At 53.1% G+C, this 18,199-nt stretch overlaps 1 protein-coding gene across 5 annotated transcripts in view; it reads left to right on the forward strand.

Annotated features, from left to right (window-relative positions):
- SEMA4D (semaphorin 4D) overlaps window positions 1–18,199 on the forward strand; it is a 127,292-nt gene that overhangs the window by 86,283 nt on the left and 22,810 nt on the right. For all 5 annotated transcript variants that reach the window (XM_070795183.1, XM_070795182.1, XM_070795181.1 and 2 more), the window contains 10 exons: window positions 2,702–3,032; window positions 4,408–4,553; window positions 7,363–7,425; window positions 9,273–9,371; window positions 12,397–12,490; window positions 13,111–13,224; window positions 14,234–14,385; window positions 15,632–15,807; window positions 15,917–16,073; window positions 17,044–17,266. In XM_070795183.1, the coding sequence (XP_070651284.1) occupies window positions 2,927–3,032; window positions 4,408–4,553; window positions 7,363–7,425; window positions 9,273–9,371; window positions 12,397–12,490; window positions 13,111–13,224; window positions 14,234–14,385; window positions 15,632–15,807; window positions 15,917–16,073; window positions 17,044–17,266 (1,330 nt within the window). In that variant the 5' untranslated portion in view covers window positions 2,702–2,926. The remainder of the gene's footprint in view (window positions 1–2,701; window positions 3,033–4,407; window positions 4,554–7,362; window positions 7,426–9,272; window positions 9,372–12,396; window positions 12,491–13,110; window positions 13,225–14,233; window positions 14,386–15,631; window positions 15,808–15,916; window positions 16,074–17,043; window positions 17,267–18,199) is intronic.

Here is an 18,199-nt window from a genome sequence, read left to right on the forward strand (position 1 = left end):
CAGTCTCTACCCCATGAAGCAAGAACAGAAGCACAAGCGCGGGGGTGGGAGGCTGTGGCGAGTTCAGGGTGGGGGATGAGCGTTGCTTTTTTGGGCCAGTAGTGGTGGACACGGGCCTGGGAATGAGCTCAGCGCGTCCGGTGCGTCCCGAGCTGGGAGCGTCATCCACCCTGACAGGTCCCCCAGGGCCTGGTGTCCAAACAGCTGCGTAGGATTTCTGTGGGTGTATTTAGTCTGCACTGGACGCTCTGGGATTGCTGAATGCGTCCCATTCGGAGCCTCTCGCCTGGCCTGGGCTTCTGGACCCACCTTGTACCTCACTTCCTTACTAAGGGCTGGAGAGTAGGGACCCCACCCTGGGTCCAGGCTGAGGGTGACGTGTGACCCACATGGTGGGCCCCTGTAAGACTTGGCTCCTTGGGAGGCAGCCCTCTCTGCTTCCCCTGCTAGCCTCCTCAGCCTCCTGGTGTATCTTGTGTTGCGTTCAGTGTGGGTTGCGGCCTTGTCGCTGTCTGGGCTACATCCCCGTGGGCTTGGCCTGTAGCCCAGGGCCCATCCTGTGATAGCTGTGTTGGCGCAAAGCCATGCCATCCATTCATGCATCAGCTGTGGCTGCTTTCAAGCCACTATGCCAGGCTCGAAGACCTGGGACAGAGTCTCCAGGAATCAAAATACTGAAAATAATGCTCATCCAAGCCATTTGTTGACAAGAGGTGCCCGCCTCCACCTAGGATAGGCCAGTCCCTGGAGGAAACGGACTCGGTGTACTCCTTGATTAATAGGTACCTCGGGATAGAGAACAGACTCTGGATGGAGGCAGGGAGCCTGGCCAGGCCACCTTCGGGCTGGATGAGGAGGTGCAGAGTGGTGCCTGAGCAGGGAAGCTGGGCGGGGGATGTGGCCTGGCGCCTAGTGTCTGGCCCTTGCCCAGCATCTCCCCCGTGGCAAGTGCTCACCTGAAGTCCCCTGTGATTCCTTCCTTGGTGAAATGGAGCTGGGGTGGTAGTGCCCCTTGTTACACATCAAAAGTAAATGGAATTTAAAAAAGACCCCCCCCTCCCCCAGAGCACTGTGGAGGGTGAGCTGTGCTCCCTGCTAGGCTTTGGGAGCCAGATAAACACACCAGGGGTATGAGAGATAACTACCCAGGCAAAATGAGGAAGGAGCCAGGAGCGCTTCCTGGAGGTGGTGACTTAACCAGGTTAACAGGAAGCCAAAACGTCTCCCCAAACCCTCTTGAGTGGTTTGGTCTGGTCTAAGACGTCCGACACGACTGAGCGACTGATCTGATCTGATCTGATCTGAATATGTCCGAGGGCAGCAGGGCAGGCAGGTGGTCAGGCACTGACCTGGGGCAAGTTGAGGGAGGTCTGGGGAGGCTGAGCCAGGAGAGGGCCGCTGGAGAGGGAGTGAGGGGCTGGCTGTCCTTCAGACATCCTGAGGAGTGGTCAGGAGGCTGACAGTGATGGTGGGGCAAGGGGAAAGTTCTAGAAAGGGAGGGCCTCGGGGTGTCAGTTGGACCGGTAGGGGTGGAAGTGGGCTGGCTTGGTGGGGGTGGAAGGAAGAGGAGGAGGTGAGGGTGACTGACTCTTGGGGGAGGGGAGAGACAGCTGCTGCCCCATTTTGTAGAAAGGGGCGCTCAGCGTGAGGAGGGGACTGAGTGCCTGTGGGCTGCGCTGGGAGGCCCTGGGGGCAGCCTGTAGAGAATGCAGGAGTTCCGCTGCACTCTGTTCCTCACGTGTGGTTGGCAAGGGTCCTGCCTCTGCTCAGGCCAGTGTTTTGCTTTAAACCTTTCCTGAGAAGCCGGGAACGAGTCCATCCCAGAGGTTCACTGGGTTTCTGGTGGGGCCTTGGGTCAGAGGCAGACCCCAGTGTTATCGATAATTGCTCTGATTCACTGATGTCCTCAGGTTCACCTGCAGGCACATTCACCATATTCACCTCGCATATGGTGCACGGTCTGAGCAGGCAGCAGCCGGACTTAGGCGGTCACGGGGCAGGGACAGAGGGTGGGCGCCAGGAGACCTGGGGACCCCCAGCCCCAAGTTTCTCTGTTAAGCACAGGCCTGTTCTTTCCATGAGGTGGCATCAGGATGGCCCTGTCCCTTGCAGGAGGTCAGCTGTTCCTGCACGACCTGGCCCTACGTGTGTGTATGTGGTGTGTGTGTACATGTCTGTACTTATGCACATGTGTGCTTGCACAGGTGTGTGTGCTTACACATTTCAGCCTCTACCCAGCTCTCTGGTCTTAGCTCTGGCCATCATCCTTGATGAGTATTACAGGAACTGGGAAGCCAGAGTCTCCACAGGAAACTGAAACCCCAGTTCCGTTCCCTTCCTTCCCATCACTTTACCAGCTGCGCACGGTGCCCACACAGGGAAGAAGCTGGGCAGCCAGGCATGTGTTTGTCCTGCTGGTCGGGTCCCTGTGTCTGTCCTGCATTCTAGGCCAGTCTGAGGAGCAGAAAGCCCTGACTGTAGCGCCTTCTGGGGTGCAATGTCTGTGTGGGGCTGTCCCTCTCAGGAGGCCCCTTACGTCTCACCACCCTGTTCCTCCGTAGAAGAGTCCGTGGCTGAGGCTGTGGCGAAAGCAGAGCCATGGGCGGGGGGTGGGGCGGGGGCGGTGATGTTGAGAGAACAGAAAGCAGGCGTTGTTGCCACACATCCTGACTTGCATCCTTTCCTTTGCACTTTCTTCCAGAATTTCTTCAGAAGGCTGTAGAGCAGCACAGCCTTTCACGTTTGCACTGGTGGAGCAGCCGACCTCACCCAGAGTGAGTGCTGAGAAATGCGGGGCCTCCGGGCTCGTGCCACCCACCAGCTCCGGGCTGCACTGCGGCTCTGAGCGGCCACCACCTAGACCCCCTCTGTGGGCTCCGCTGCCCGCCAGCATTTGCTGCTGAAGCCCCCGCTGAAGCCCCGACCGATGAGGATGTGTGGCCCTGTTGGGGGGCTGCTCACCGCCCTCGCCGTGGTGTTTGGGACGGCTGTGGCATTTGCTCCCGTACCTAGGATCACTTGGGAGCACAGAGGTGAGGGCAGAACGGTGGCAGGTGCTGGCAGTACCTGACGGGGATGGGCGCCCTGCTCCCTGCTCTGGTGTGGAGAAGCATGGGTGCCCTTGGCTGCTGGGTCCGTATTCTTGGCCCTTGTTTGTGGACAAAGGGCCCGTACTCCCACTTTGGGGAGATGCTCTGACACCTGGAGACACTCGCAGGGCTTCTTCTTGGCCCCCTGATTTGGTTTCTAAGTCAGGAGGCGCGCGTGAAGGAAGTTTATCTTCTTTGTGTCTGACGACCTTTGGTGCACACCGCCCAGGCACAAAGCACACCGAGTACTGTTTGTAGTAGGCAGTGTGTGGAGCTGAGCTTCAGGCTAATTGTTTCCATTTGCTGTTTATTGGCTTCTCTGTAATTTTCTGTCTTGAGAGCTCTGCCTTGGGACCCCGAAGTCTTTCTGACTCCGTGGTCCTGAGTGAGCTGTGCTTGCAGGACTCAGCTGTCTTGTGCAGAATTCCAGGCACTGTGTGCTGGGAGAGACTCTACCCCATGCACATCTTTCTTCAACACTGGAAAATTAGAAGAGGAAAAAGCGAGAATACCTAAGCCTTCAATAAAAGCAGAACTTGGTGATACGTGGAAAGCCAAGTTTAAAATTGATGCTGGGGTGGTCAAAAAGAAGAAATAGCTCCCTAGGAAAGAGTGTCAATACATTTATATTACTTCTAAATAGCTAGTCCTTAAATTCCTCATATTCATAAATAGCTATTGATGCAATTACCTAATAAGTGAAAAAGTCACCTGCTACTCTGCTTTGTTAAAGTTTGTGGTGGTTATCCTTAGAAAATGCTCGGTTAAATCACTGCAATAGATTTTTTTTTTATAAGACTTTGAGATAAATGATTTTTTCTGAATAAGAAAATGCTAAATAGCTATATTCTTTATAAACCTCATCTGTGGGTGATTAAATACACATAGATAAGAGTTTGATGGGAAGCAGAGGGAACCGCAGTTGTCAGCAGTTTAAGGTTCTGGTCTGAGTTCTCCTGGGACATCATAAGGTCATACTGCCTCAAGGTCATATTCCTAGAAGGTCACATTCCTGGGAGGTCACACTGCCGGGTTTGGAATTCAGCTGGGCTGGAGGGAGCAGGAAGGGAAGTCATGCCACAACACTGGTCAAGCGCAATGGCTACTTGGTGGCCTCACACTTGGTGGTGGCCTCGGCTGGTCTGTTGCACCCAAAGGTGCCTGAGTTCTGGCCTTGGCCCGGGCCTGGCCACTGTGGTAGCAGACCCCAGGCATGGCCCTGGTGGGTCGGCAGTGCACTCGAGGGAGACTGGGTGCTCCGGATGTGTCCAGGCTCAGAAATACCTGATACGTTCTCCTCTTGCCCTGCCCTCCCCAGAGGTACAGCTGGTGCAGTTTCACGAGCCGGGCATCTTCAACTACTCAGCCCTGCTGCTGAGTGAGAATGAGGACACCTTGTTTGTGGGTGCCCGGGAAGCCGTGTTTGCCTTAAACGCTCACAACATCTCCAAGAAGCAGCATGAGGTATGGTGTGGGCTCCCTGTGCCCCTGCTGTCTGTTTCTTTCCAGCATTTTCTCCTCAAGTCCATACACTGGGCTCTTCCTGGGGTGGCATTCCCTTTCTTGGCCATGCAGCCTCACCCCAGTGGCTGGTCCCATGGACCGTCCTGCACAGCCAGTGAGCAGCCGCCCTGCCCACCAGGGCCAAGGGCACTGTTATCCAGAAGCTCCCCTCCTGCCCCGTGTCCACGAGCCCCATCTCAGGGTGTTCCCCTGGCAGCCTCTGTCCTCCCCAGGCTGGCAGCTCACCCGGGGATGACCCTCTTTTTATCTTGGATTATTGAATGTTTTACTACGGAAAATCTTAGGCACACACGGGAGCAGAGGGAGTGATATGATGACCCCTGTACCCCCTCGAGGCTCCTGCAGGACAAGGGTTCACCCCCATCCTCTCATCCCTGTCATTGTCCTCTGCACCCTGTGGGAGCAACTCCCAACCACATGTTCTTCATCCCCAAAAGTTTCCCAGAGCATCTCCTAAAGGTAGGGACTCCTTTTTTCTTTTTTTCCAGAATATCATTACTGCATTCTGACAATTAATGTCATCAAATAGTGTTCAAAGTTCATGGACTCTCACATTAATGATGTTTGACTCTTCAGTTTGCTTGGATTGAAATCAGACTGTTTGTGTGGCCGGGCACCCTGCCATTGAATCTCCATTTGCAGAAGCTACCCTCGGCCACTTTCTAGGAAAGCTGCTTTCAGTCCTGTCAGGCCCCCAGTGTTGGGCTGGCTCCTGTGAGAGGCAGGATCCTCCTCCCAGGTGGGCATTCTTCCTCTTGACCGCTGTAGTCTAGAGCACACCAAGAATTGCAGAATGGGACATTTCGCCCCTACCTTCTCCATCTGTGCACTGGAATATTGTCTGTGAAGGGGAACTGCCCATCGCCAGCTATTCACATCTCCCAAGGCTTGTTCCCACAGAAATGGCAGGATCAGAGCTTAAAATCTGTGCCTTTCTTTACTAGTTTTCAAATTAATGAGTAAGCTCTCTCTGAAGGGAGACAGTAGGTTTGGAGACTATTTTTAGTATGACCATGACTCGTGGATTTAAACGTTTGAAGTGTCTCAAGCCATTGCAGCCTGACCCTTACTCAGCGCTCAGACTGTCCCCTGCTAACCTCTGGCAGTCTCTCCTAGGCTCCTGAGTCCTTAAACACCACCAAGTGGTTGGTGTAATTTTCTTGTTTTCTGAAATCAAGCTGGCCCACACTCATCTTAGGCATTTTCTGCCCCAGACCTCTCTTATTTTCTTGTGTTTGTCTTCATCTCCAGAGGCAGGCATAGTGCTTAGTTTCTGTTTCACAGAAATGAGATTGCAGTCATTATGCTGTGAAAATAAAGTGTTTAAAATTGTAAGGCGCTTAGAGCAGAGGGGTGCTCATGGTCTGACTCCCTCTCAGCCCTACTCCTCGTGTTGGTCAAACCCCACTCTCCTCGACAACTCAGGCCAACACCGCCTTTCAGAATCCCATGCTGGGAGCACCCTGGTTCCACTAGGCACATAGATGCTCAGTTAGAGTCTTTGTTGCTCTGTTAATGCCCTGACTGTGGCCCTTCAGACTGACCGAGAAGCTTGGGCCCTGTTGACGTGAAAGAGAAAAAAAAGTGAAAGGACCCCAGGCCAAGCTTCAGTGAAACCCCTGAGAACATGGTTAAGGGCCTGTCGGAGTTCATGTTCCCATATCCTCAGGCATTGCCTGTAGATGACGAAATTGTGTACATTTTAATTGCAAAATAAAGCTACTGTTTGGAATGGGACTTTGTTCTGCTTTCACGCGTCCTGGTCCTGATGAGGGCCCCCCTTTCTCTGAAGACATGTCCCTGGGGGGTTCACATCACTGCTGTGGAGAAGCTCCCCCTGCTGCTTCCTGACCCCCGAGTGCCTGAAGCCAGCTTCGGTTTTCTGGGGGAAAATGTATTGTGGTGTCAGAGATGGACTATCACATGGGCAGATATGGCGTCTGGGGACAGTGAGGCAGGAGTGTGGGAGCCTTCAGTGAGGCAAGACTGTTGCTTCCCTGGGGGGGTAAGGGGCCAAGGCACCTGCCGGCCTGAGTGCCCGCCCACCTGGTGTAGAAGGAGCAGGAACCCAAGTCTCAGCAGAAAGACGCTCGACCTGAGGAAGCTGCTTGGCTCCATCTCTTTCACCTGCTGCCATCACAGAAAATTTAAAGCGTCGTAACCCTGCTGTTCCGCTGAGCAAGTAAATATCAAGACTTTTTACTGGACTCAAAAATCACTTTTGAATGGTTGAAAACACCCACTTGATGTTTGAAAGTGCCTGCAGTTTATTTAGGGACTTCCCAACTGTCCCATGGCTAGGAGTCTGCACTTCCATTGCAGGGGGCAGGGGTTCCATCCCTGGTCGCTGAACTGAGATCCTACATGCTGTGTGGTGTGCACCCCGCTCCCCCAAAAAAGAGAGAGAATGCCTGCAGTTTAGGTTTTTGATGACTAATTCTCCCCACTTCAGTCATTTTGTTTCCGCAGTTGTTTTGCAGTGAGTAATGGTCATCTGGGAACTGCCTCCCAGACCCCCTTTCAGGCTGTAGGGTGAGGATCACAGAACACTCTTGAAGCCCCTGCTGCTCACGTGCAGCAGTGTCTGCTCTGAGCCTCACTTTGTAATCGGAGGTGTTAATGCCTCAGGGAATACCTATGTTTCAAATACCAATGTGTGCTTTGTAAACTGTGTATTTATATACCAGTCTGTCCTTTTTATTAAAGGGGGAACATGCACTGAAATGGACTCTTTGGTTCTTCCTCACAGGCTTATTGGAAGGTTTCAGAAGATAAAAAAGCAAGATGTGCAGAAAAGGGGAAGTCAAAACAGGTAATTTCTTTTGCAAGCTTCAGAGACCACCTGGGGAACGGCTTACTTGTTTTACTCTCCCCAGTGCCCCGACTTGCGCGGAGTAGCCCCAGAGTGTTCATTGCTGCTGATCCTGCAGGTCATTTCTCTTTTCCCAAATGGTGAGCTTGGGGCTCTCAATGCCAGTGCCAAACATACCAGGCTTTTGAAAATTACTTTAAAGTCAATCTGAGTTTAATTGGTCCAAATGGCCTGAAACTTTGACTATAGAAAATGATGTCTGATGTTTGCCGGCTAAAGGTGTAAAACGCAGGGAGGGCTTGTGCTTCCCTTGAACAGCAGTGGCCTGGAGGGGTTGCTGTAGGATTTTTGGCAACATCTATCCATTCCTGGAGATTCTGCTCCTTCTCTAGGTACCTCATGCTGGGCACCTCAGCATGGGGCTTCCCCGATGGCTCAGTGGGTAAAGAATCTGCCTGCAGTGCAGGAGACTCTGCAGATGCGGGTTCAATCCCTTGGTTGGGAAGATTCCCCTGGAGGAGGGCATGGCAACCCACTCCAGTATTCTTGCCTGAAGAATCACATGGACAGAGGAGCTTGGTGGGCTATAGTCCATGGCGTCACAGAGAGTTGGACACAGTTGAGCAACTAAGCACAGCCTGGTCCATCTGGGGAACACTGGGCTGAATGTCCATCTCCCTCCAGAATTCTGGGTTACCACCACCTGCTGGGCCCACGTCAGAGTCTCAAAGTATAAGAGCCCCATCTTCCCCGGTCATTGGTTAAGACAGCTCAGTTATGGTCAGTTTCAGTAGTTGGTGGCTAATTTCAAAACAATTAAAATTTAAACAAAAACAGAAATTTGGGCTAAACTTTTTTTTTAGCAAAATACTAAGCACTGTCACGAAAGTCACTAAATTGGAAACGAGGGAAAATGCAGGCATTGTAATGTAATAACAGGTGTCGCAGGGAGTTATCTTAGACCTAAGTTACAACAGGCACTTGGGCTGGGCCCACGTGGAGGTCGTACAGCGGACAAGGGTCCCTCCCAGTTCTTTCATGGAGTATGAATTACTTCCCAACCAGTTTAAAAACAATCATGGCAAAAGAAGCCTTTCCTGAATGGAGATAATTTCAGATGCTACCACATATAATCCCAGTGCGTTTCAGTCTAAAATAGCCAAGTGGGTTCCTCAGTGGCATCTGGTTTTCCTGATGGGCCTCTCTGATGTACAGCCAGGCTGGGAGCCCCTCCTTAGTCCTGCCTCTCCCCTGAGCTGGGCGGGCTGGGCACATCCCTCTCCTGAGCAGCACTGTTTCCAGTTGCATGCATTAGGTTGTCAAGGGTAGGGCCCCCCAGAGAAAAGGAAGGCAGAGGGAACTCTGCACAGCACACCCCCGCATGGGTCTGCCATCATAGTGAATGGTTTGTGTGTTCTCTAAGAGCAAATGCATTTTTCCTGTGCTGGGTATCCACTGAGATCCAGGGTCAGCTCGCCTTGCTTTCTGGCCAGCACGTCTTTGCTGCGTGTAAATCAGTGACTGGGGTAAAGTCCATTTGGCACCTGACAGCAGCCCATGAACCCTGCAGAAATTGAAGCACACGGGCCAGCTGCACAAATAGGATTGCCCAGATCTGGGGTCAGATCTCATGGAGCCTGCCTGCACTGTGCCAGGCAGAGCAGGGCTGGCCTGTGGAAATGGAAGGCATCTGAGGCCTGAGGTGGTCAGCGAGCTGTGAGGAGCTGCTGTCGGGCATGTGCTCAGGACTGGTCCCTGCTCTAGAGCGAGCAGGGTGAGCCGTTGGGATCGTTGGCGTCCGGTGGAACCTGCACAGTACTTGACCCGTGCGTGTCTCTTCCCTGTAGACAGAATGCCTCAACTACATCCGTGTGTTGCAGCCACTCAGCACCAACGCCCTTTACGTGTGCGGGACCAATGCGTTCCAGCCAGCCTGTGACCACCTGGTAAGGCATGCGGGCACCCTGGTCGGTGGTTGAAGTGGAGTGGGGCTCGAAGCAGCACCGAGTATGCTCTACTCTGCAATCGAGGAGGATTTTTCTCCTGCCACCCATGTGGGAATTGGGGCAGCTGTGGCTCCCCACAAGGCCTCCGCCCCCTCAGCAGCCCCCTCTAAGCCTTCCTGTCTATAAACCACCATGACTGAGGGCGTGCATGGGGCAGGACTCATGGGGCCGCTGGCCCATAGTGTGGGGCTGGCAGTGGGGTGACCTTCTGGGGAGGCCAGTGTTGATGAGGAGAAGCACCATCATGCCCTGATCCAGCATCTTGCCTGTTTCTCCGTGACATGTTTTGCATAGGGGCCCTGGTCAGGTGGAACAGTCAGGACTTTGGCTCCTATGTGCTAGGATCATATATGTTATGGGCTGAATGTTTGTGTCTCCCCCAATCCAAATGTCGGAGCCCTAATTCTTTGAACATGATGGTATTTGGAGATGCCTCCAGTGATGAGGTAGTTAAGGTTAAATCGTGTCATGAGGATGGGGTCCTAATCCGATAGGATGATGGCCTTTTAAGAAGAGGAAGAGACACCAGAATCTCTCTTTCTCCCACCACGCGAGGAATGGTGAGAAGGTCTGCAAGCCAGGAAGAGGTTCCTCACCAGGAACCCTCCTTGCCAACAACACTCAGACTTGCAGCCTGAGAACCATGAGGCACGAATGTGTGTGGTTGCAGTCCCACCCCTGGTCTGAGGTCTTCGTGGCAGCCTGGGCTCACTAGGACAGCACGTCTACCAGTCTGGTCTTGGGGTACCACCATCCAGTGTCAGCTGTTGGGGTGCAAGCTGTTTCCTGATCCTCTTTTCTGGAATCTGCCCCTCCAGGGAGTGACAACATGATGCCAGTGGGGATGAGCAGTTTTAGAAGCAGGACCCGTCTCTCCCTCACCCATGTCCTTCCTTGCCTCCCCCTGAGCCTCGTCAGTCACCTTCTGCTGTGGTAGGGTCCTTAGGAGAGGGACCCCCACTCTCCCGCTGCCCTCCCACCACTCCTGGTCCCCTTGCTGACAACTGTCTGGAAGGAGAGAGCAGACTGGGCAGCAGCAACTCACAAGAGAGACTCTTTTTACTCAGATAATCTGATGAATCATTTGGAGCAACCACAGAGAGGGGGGAGGAGTGTTTTAAATGCACTTCAGATTCAAAAATGAAGCACATTTTCTAGTGTTTGTCCCTGATTTGGTGAGTACCTGCCACGTGTAAAGTATGCTAGAGTAGAAAACTTAGTTTGCTAGAACCCTAAATTCAGCGTGAAGGATTTCAGGGCTAAATTCTGCTAGTCGGATGCTCAGAGTATGGAATTTAAGCTTAAATTCCACAAAGATGTCAGTTGTGGGGGTGAGGGAATCATGTATTTCATTTAAACCTAGCCCTGGAGACTTCACTGGTGGTCTAGTGGATAAGAATTCGGCTTGCAATGCTGGACTCTTGGGTTCAATCCCCAGCTGGGGAACTAAGATCCCACGTGCCTCAGAGCAACTAAGCCTGTGCTCCGCAACTACTGAAACCCCTGTCCTCTATGGCCTGCATGTTGCTTTGTGAAGCAATGGAGATCCCTCGTGCTGCAGCTAAGACCCAACTCAGCCAAATAAATAAATAAGTAATAAATAAACTAAAAAAAAAAACCTAGACCTATTTTTCCCCAGTGTTTTTAAAAAATTTTCAAGCCAACGGAAAAGTTGATGTATGTGTCCTAACTACGTAGACTGTACAGTTGGGAGCATCCATGTATGTGCTCACGTGTGGACATGCTGAACTGTGACCCGTGATCCCTGAATGCTGTCACCCAAACGTGATCTAACCTCCAGTCCCCATTCCACTTCCCCAGCCGTCGTGCTGAAATGCAGTCAGTGAATCACACTGAGTGCACTGTCTCCCCAGTTCACAACTGCTGACCTGGGATGTGGCAAATCTGAATATTGCTTCCACCAGCCTGTTAGAAATGTAACTACAGTTTTTCCTGAGCCCTTTCTTCTCTGTGACTGTGATTGTTTCCCTGGCTCTGACAGACATCGAGGCCACTAATCCACCCATTGCAGTCGGGATGTCCATCTTCTTAATCTCCAGGCTGTCAGGTGGAAGATGGTACCGTACTTTCATGGCCATGTGCTTCCTGGGTTGCTGGCAGTACACACACCCTTTCTGGTCTGCACTGCCATTGGGTTTTTTCTTCTCCAGCTTGCTATGTTTTGACCATTTTCCTCTGAGATGCGTTTTTACTCATTTGTACAAACGTCTCACATATTCAGGGATGGACACGCCTTGTCTGTCATTTTGCTCTCATGTCCCCCACTTTGTCACTGTTGATCTATCTCATTCTTTCAGTGGACAGACACCGTCCAGTCCTCTCTGTGCTGGACCTGTCTATTTTTCCCCTTTCTTGGCTTTGAGCTCTCTCGCCGGGTGCAGAGAGATGGTCCCAAGGCTGAAATGGTCACCCATTAGTGCAGCATGGTTCCATCTTTAACACTCTGGTCACCAATCCATCTGGAGTGTGTCTCGGTGGGTAGGATGTGGTGGAGGTTCTGGCTCCTTTTTTCTGATATCAGTTCATTGGATAACCTGCTCCCCCGCTGCTTTGAAGGCATCTTTACTGATGTTAAAAGTCTGCATGTGGCCTTCCAGTTCCTTCCGGAGCACACCCTGTGTTTGGTTTGCCCTGGCTATTTTGTGCGCTGGCTGTTTTGCGACCCTAGAGACATCAGCATTGACTGTCTCGGTCTTACAGGGGAGTCAGCTGAGGCTCCAGGACCTTGAGGTGCTCTCGAGGGTGTCAGAGGGTGCCAGCGTGATAGAAGTTGCCAAGGTGCTGGCCTCCAGACCTGGGACAGCTGGTGACAGCATATGTGCTGTCCCCTCCATCTCCCCAGAAGAGCAAGTCTGAAGATTAAATGGTCCAGCTAAGAAGCATGATCGGGGTGACTGCAGGACTTCAGACGTTTATGATATTCTTCCTTTCTGCTCAATTATAGAACTTAACATCCTTCAAATTTCTGGGGAAAAATGAAGATGGCAAAGGAAGGTGTCCCTTTGACCCAGCACAGAGCTACACGTCTGTCATGGTCGGTGAGTCCTGCTCTCGGTGTGTGTTCCCGGCTTGGCCCCCCTGGACCCAGGCGGCCCCGTTCCTCCTCCTCTGCAGTGACCCCCTCTGCTTGGTGCCCATATTCACCGTCCACACAGAAGGTCCAGGAGTCTCTCTAGAGCTCTTGGATTCGTTGTTCAGTAGGATAGACAGCCACCTCTGCAGTCTTCTGGTTAGATTTGGAGACAGGTTATTTTGTATCTGTTGCCTGTGCAGACCACCTGGATGAGTCGGGCAGGTTGAGGGAAGCTTCTGTTCAGAGGACGTTTGTGACTGAGCCGTGGCCTGCCTTGAACTGCGCTCTCACACCCAGGGCCAGCAAGCCAGGGCCCCCTGTGCACCCACTGATGCGTTTGTCATTTTACTGGATGCAGGAATTGCTTGTCACTTGTTGCCCCAAACAGTTTATCATGGGCACAAAGTCCCCCACGTCCAGAAATGAAACAGAAGACTCAGGAAACAGAAACATGCACCCAGAAGCAGGGCGGTGGTGTCTCTGTTCCCTTGAGTCAGGTTGGAAGGAGAAGTGGTGCGGGGGCATCGCCGTGTCACCAACACTAGTGTCGATCCCTTTTTCCTCTTTCCTCCTGGGTCACTGAAGATGGAGAGCTTTATTCCGGGACGTCGTACAACTTTCTGGGAAGTGAACCTATCATCTCCCGAAATTCTACGCACAGTCCTCTGAGGACAGAGTATGCAATTCCTTGGCTTAATGGTAAGAAGCGGGCCGCGTGGTGGAAGGTGTGTTTGTGCTTGGGGTGGCTCCCTCTCCACCAGAGCCCCCGTTCTAGTTCGCCCTCTTCCGGCTCCCAGCCTCATGGGAAGGCGTCTGCGGCTCACCTTCCTGTGTCTTGGGGTTCATGTCAGGCCCGGTGAGGTGGGGGTTCTGCTGGAACCACTCGGGGCTCCACTGCCAGCACCTGGGGGCTTGCTTTCTTCTCTGCTAAGTTAGTTGGTTGTGTGCTAAATCACATCTGACTCTTTTCAACCCTGTGGACTGCAGCCCACCGGGCTCCTCTGTCCATGGGATTCTCCAGGCCAGAATATGGGAGGAGATTGCCATGCCCTCCTCCAGGAGATCTTCCCGACCCAAGAGATCAAACCTGTGTCTCTTACGTCCCCTGCGCTGGCAGGCAGGTTCTGTACCACTAGTGCCACCTGTGAGCTGGTTTAACCTTGCCTTTACCCTTCCTAGAAAATAGATCTGGAAGGCTCAGATTGACAACCTTGGGCTTGTTAGATCAGCACGTGACATTATACCGTTATCCCTGGATGTCACGTGTCCACATTGGATTCGCAATCAGATGGCTCACAGCTACTCACAGGAGACTTTTCTCCTGGGCACTGGCCAGCCTGCTAGAGCCTTGGGGCACCTGGATCTGGTGGTCAGGAGTTTGTCTCTGTTAGGGATGGGCTGTTTAAACCAGCAAAAGCATATTTCCCAGTGAGTCTCTAGGGATGGTGGGGTCTGGCTCCCTGTTGCCTCCAGGCTGCCTGCCAGTTTAGAGATCCAGCCCTCAGTTCTTGGGCTGGACTGGGAGGTTGTGTGTCAGAACCCCCACCTCCAGCCTCTCCTTAGCCTGAGGAGGGCAAGATGGGCCCCGTCACCATCCCTAGGCCCTGGAGTCTGTGTGGGGTATGGCACAGGCAGCCTCCCACATTCTGACGGGGGGTGCCGGGGCCCTTGATGTGCACGGGGCTAATCACAGCATCCGTCCCTGCAGAGCCCAGCTTCGTGTTTGCTGACGTGGTGCGAGAGAGCCCGGAGGGCGAGGACCTCGGGGACGACAGGGTGTACTTCTTCTTCACGGAGGTGTCTGTGGAGTACGAGTTTGTCTTCAAGCTGATGATCCCCCGGATAGCGAGGGTCTGCAAGGTGAGCCCACCCCCGCTTTTCTCTTTGGTCCCTGTACTTGGGGAGAGCACGTCACCTGGGCTCCACACCTCCTCTGAGGTGCCTGTCTCCTTCCTCATATTCATCCACACCACAGATAGTGGTGTGGATGGGCTGTTGGGCTCGGCCTTCATCCTTCCTACAGGTCGCCTTGGGGACCACAGGAGCACCAGCCCGTGTGTGACAGTGACTGGCTTTCTGTCCTCAGGGCTCTGTTCTTAACACATTCCTTAAATCTCTCCCAGTTTATAGGAAGTTAGTTTTCCTGTACTGTATTAACCAAAATCTATCCCTGGTGGCTCAGACGGTAAAGAATCCGCCTGGAATGCGGGAGACCCTGGTTCGGGAAGATCCCCTGGAGAAGGGAATGGCAGCCACACCAGGATTCTTGCCTGGAGAATTCCATGGACAGAGGTGTCTGACAGGCTACAGTCCCTTGGATCACAAAGAGTTGGATGTGACTAAGCAACTAACACTTCCACTTTCACATTGTAATTAGGGGTTTTTCCATTCCAACATAAAGGTTGGGGAGTGCGTTTTCACTGTGTCCAGAGTGAGTGTGGACACTTTCAGTTTCATGATCTTCTGTGTCTAGTACTCAGAGTTTCAGTACTTCTGTCCAGACCCAGTCATGTTAGGAGTGTTCCATGATTGTTGCTTAGTGCTCCGTTCACTAAAGAGTGCTTTGGGGAACCTGATAGGTCCAGAGGATCTCAGCAGATAGCTTGAGAGCTGGAAGGAAGTAAAAATCTGATCTCCTTGAGGAATGCCTTTTAGGGGAGACCTTGTCTAAGCACACTGGCCAGAGACAGACTGGGGAGCCTGTGTGTCCACCAGCCCCTGGCTCTGCCGGTCGCTCACAGATGGGTCTTGAGTCTGGAGGTGCATGTGAGCCAAAGGGCTAAAGCGGTGACCGCGCAGGAGGACAGCAGGGCGTCTACTTCGTGACGCCGAGGGCGGGCGGAATCCAACAGTTGTTCTGTCTGCAGTTGGGTGACTGCTTGTTGAGGTGTTGTTGTGGGTTGGGTTTTGTGCTTTAATCCATGACCTGAGCTGGCACGGAAGGGGTTGCTGGGGTCACTGGTGGTCTGCAGCCGGCTTTCCTTTTTGGCCTCAGCTTCCTTTCACTGAGGCAGAGCTGCTCGGGGCTGGAGTACATCCCTCGTCACCGGCTCATGTTTGGGGGGAGCCTCCCCTCCTCTCACTGCACATGTATTTGGGGTTCCAGGGGGACCAGGGGGGCCTGAGGACCTTACAGAAGAAGTGGACCTCCTTCCTGAAGGCCAGGCTCATCTGCTCCCGGCCGGACAGCAACCTCGTCTTTAACGTGCTGCGGGATGTCTTCGTCCTCAGGTCTCCGGACCTGAAGGAACCCGTGTTCTACGGGGTCTTCACCCCGCAGCTGTGAGTGCTCCAGGCGGGCAGGGATGGGGTGTTTTCACCGCACTTTCCTTCCCCCGACCCGTGCCCTGCCCCCTGCCTCAGGGCAGTCACGTCACCCCCTCCTCCCCAGGAACAACGTGGGGCTGTCGGCCGTGTGCGCCTACAACCTGTCCACGGCCGAGGCGGTCTTCTCCCGTGGGAAGTACATGCAGAGCGCCACGGTGGAGCAGTCCCACACCAAGTGGGTGCGCTACAACGGGGCTGTGCCCACGCCGAGGCCCGGGGCGGTGAGTGGGCACGGACTTCCCCCTGGGAGCGGGGAGGGCCGGGGGCACGCTCTCTGCTTCCTGGGTCCTTCTCATCAGTGTGCTGTGTCACAGCCGTTGCTGTAAACTGCCCGAACGAGAAGGTGTTCTGGCTGGCACCGGATGTTTTGTGGGATTAACATTGCACAATAGAATTAGATCTGTTTCGTTTTCTGTGTCTTGCAGAGAAACATGATTTCTTGGCAGAGAGATGAGTGCTACTCTCCATTCGTTAATATGAGTCACATTTTTTATTTCCCTAAAAGTAGTAAATTTTATGTAGAAATCGGTGTGGGTATCTAGGCTGATGTGGAGGCATCCATTTATGATGGGCCTGGTGAGCCGGGCCGTGTACGTGGTCCACAGGTGGGACTGTGACCTGGGAGAGTGGCCTGAGGCTTGGGACTCCCTCCCAGGACCGTCCCCCTCTGTGGGTGCACCGTCGCTGGCGGGTCAGTTCTTTTCCTGCATGTCATTAAGCAAAAGGCATTCACCTGTGGTCGTGAATTTTGGTGTACACAAATTAGGAGCTAGGACAGAAAAAAGGACCTTCATGCTCTCGACCTTTATGCTGTTTATATTTATAACTGGACTGTTTTTAGCCATTTTTCCAGGCTTCTCTTCTGGGAGAGCTATCAAAAGAGAAATGTGTGGTTTTCAGTTTCAGACGTCTGACACGATTTTTTTCATTTATGAGTTGATGAAAATAACTTCATTGACTATGTATCATGAGAGACCATTGTGTCCTGTGGAGAAAAAGACAGTTGCATTGCCTACCTGCTGTATAACTGTGTCTTTAGATACCTGGGGAAAGGTCAGCTCAGTGTTTCCATCTTGGCAAGAAATCCATAGTGTACTCCCAAGCTCTACACCTCGGGGAAGCCTCGACTCTTGTATGAGCGCATGCTGCGCGCCCGAGTGCCCACGGTAATGGCTGATCTATTTCCTGCAGTGTATCAACCGAGAGGCACGGGCAGCCAACTTTTCTAGCTCGCTCAACCTGCCGGACAAGACCCTGCAGTTCGTCAAAGACCACCCTCTGATGGACGACTCCGTGACCCCGATAGACAGTAGGCCCCGGCTGATCAAAGGCGACGTGAACTACACGCAGATTGTGGTGGACAGGGCCCGGGCCCTGGATGGAACCATCCACGACGTCATGTTTGTCAGCACAGGTGGGTCCCTGGGTAAGAACACGGGTACGTCCAGTGGTGGCTCAGTGGTAAAGAATCCACCTGCCAACGCAAGAGACACAGGTTCAATGCCTGGGTTGGGAAGATCCCTTGGAGAAGGCAAGGGCAACCCACTCCAGTGTTCTTGTCAGGAGAATCCCACGGACAGAGGAGCCTGGTGGGCTACAGTTTATAGGACTGCAAACAGTCAGACACGACTTGAGCAACCAAACAATGAAGACCAGCTAATCTCTGCCACACGGAGCCAGCATCTCGCCCGGGTGCCCGAGTAGTGGGAGGATTTGTTAGTGTGTGGGAAGATTTCTGAGAAGTCCCCGCACCTGGGTGGCTTCAGATCTCTGTGACCATCAGAACACCTGGAGCGCCAGTTAAAAATGCAGGTCCTGACCCAGATCTAGAAATTCAGGTCTGATGGGTCTGGGCTGGTGTAGAGGGAGGCCAGGTGGTGCCATGGAGGTGAGGTGAGAGCTGCAGACAGGCACGTCCTGCCTCCCTGAGTGACAACTGGGCTCGAGACCTGTCCTGACCTGCCGTGGGAGACACACCTCTCCTGGTGGCCCGTAGATGCCAACACAAGTTTCCTGGAATGGAAATGGTGACCAGGCAAAGGAGCAGCAGCAGTGGGCAGGCTCTGTGGTCAGCCCTGGGTGCTGCCCAGCCGCTGGCTGCCCCTGCCTGGGGCTCCTGGGGGCTGGCACCCCCAGAGGCCTGTGGTGCCCAAGAACCACGTCACATTTATTTGGATGACACAGTGTCGACCATTCTGATGGGGAGTATTGGACTTAACAAAGAGCTGTTTATTTTTTCTGAAAAAGATGGGGATGACCCATGCCAGCTGGGTGTCCAGTTGTTTATTTTGCATATGACTCTTCCCTTTGTGAGTCTAACGCAAAAACATCATCTGTTTCTAAGCCT

The sequence above is a fragment of the Bos indicus genome, chromosome 8, assembly GCF_029378745.1.
Source record: "Bos indicus isolate NIAB-ARS_2022 breed Sahiwal x Tharparkar chromosome 8, NIAB-ARS_B.indTharparkar_mat_pri_1.0, whole genome shotgun sequence".
Classification (NCBI taxonomy): Eukaryota; Metazoa; Chordata; class Mammalia; order Artiodactyla; family Bovidae; genus Bos; species Bos indicus.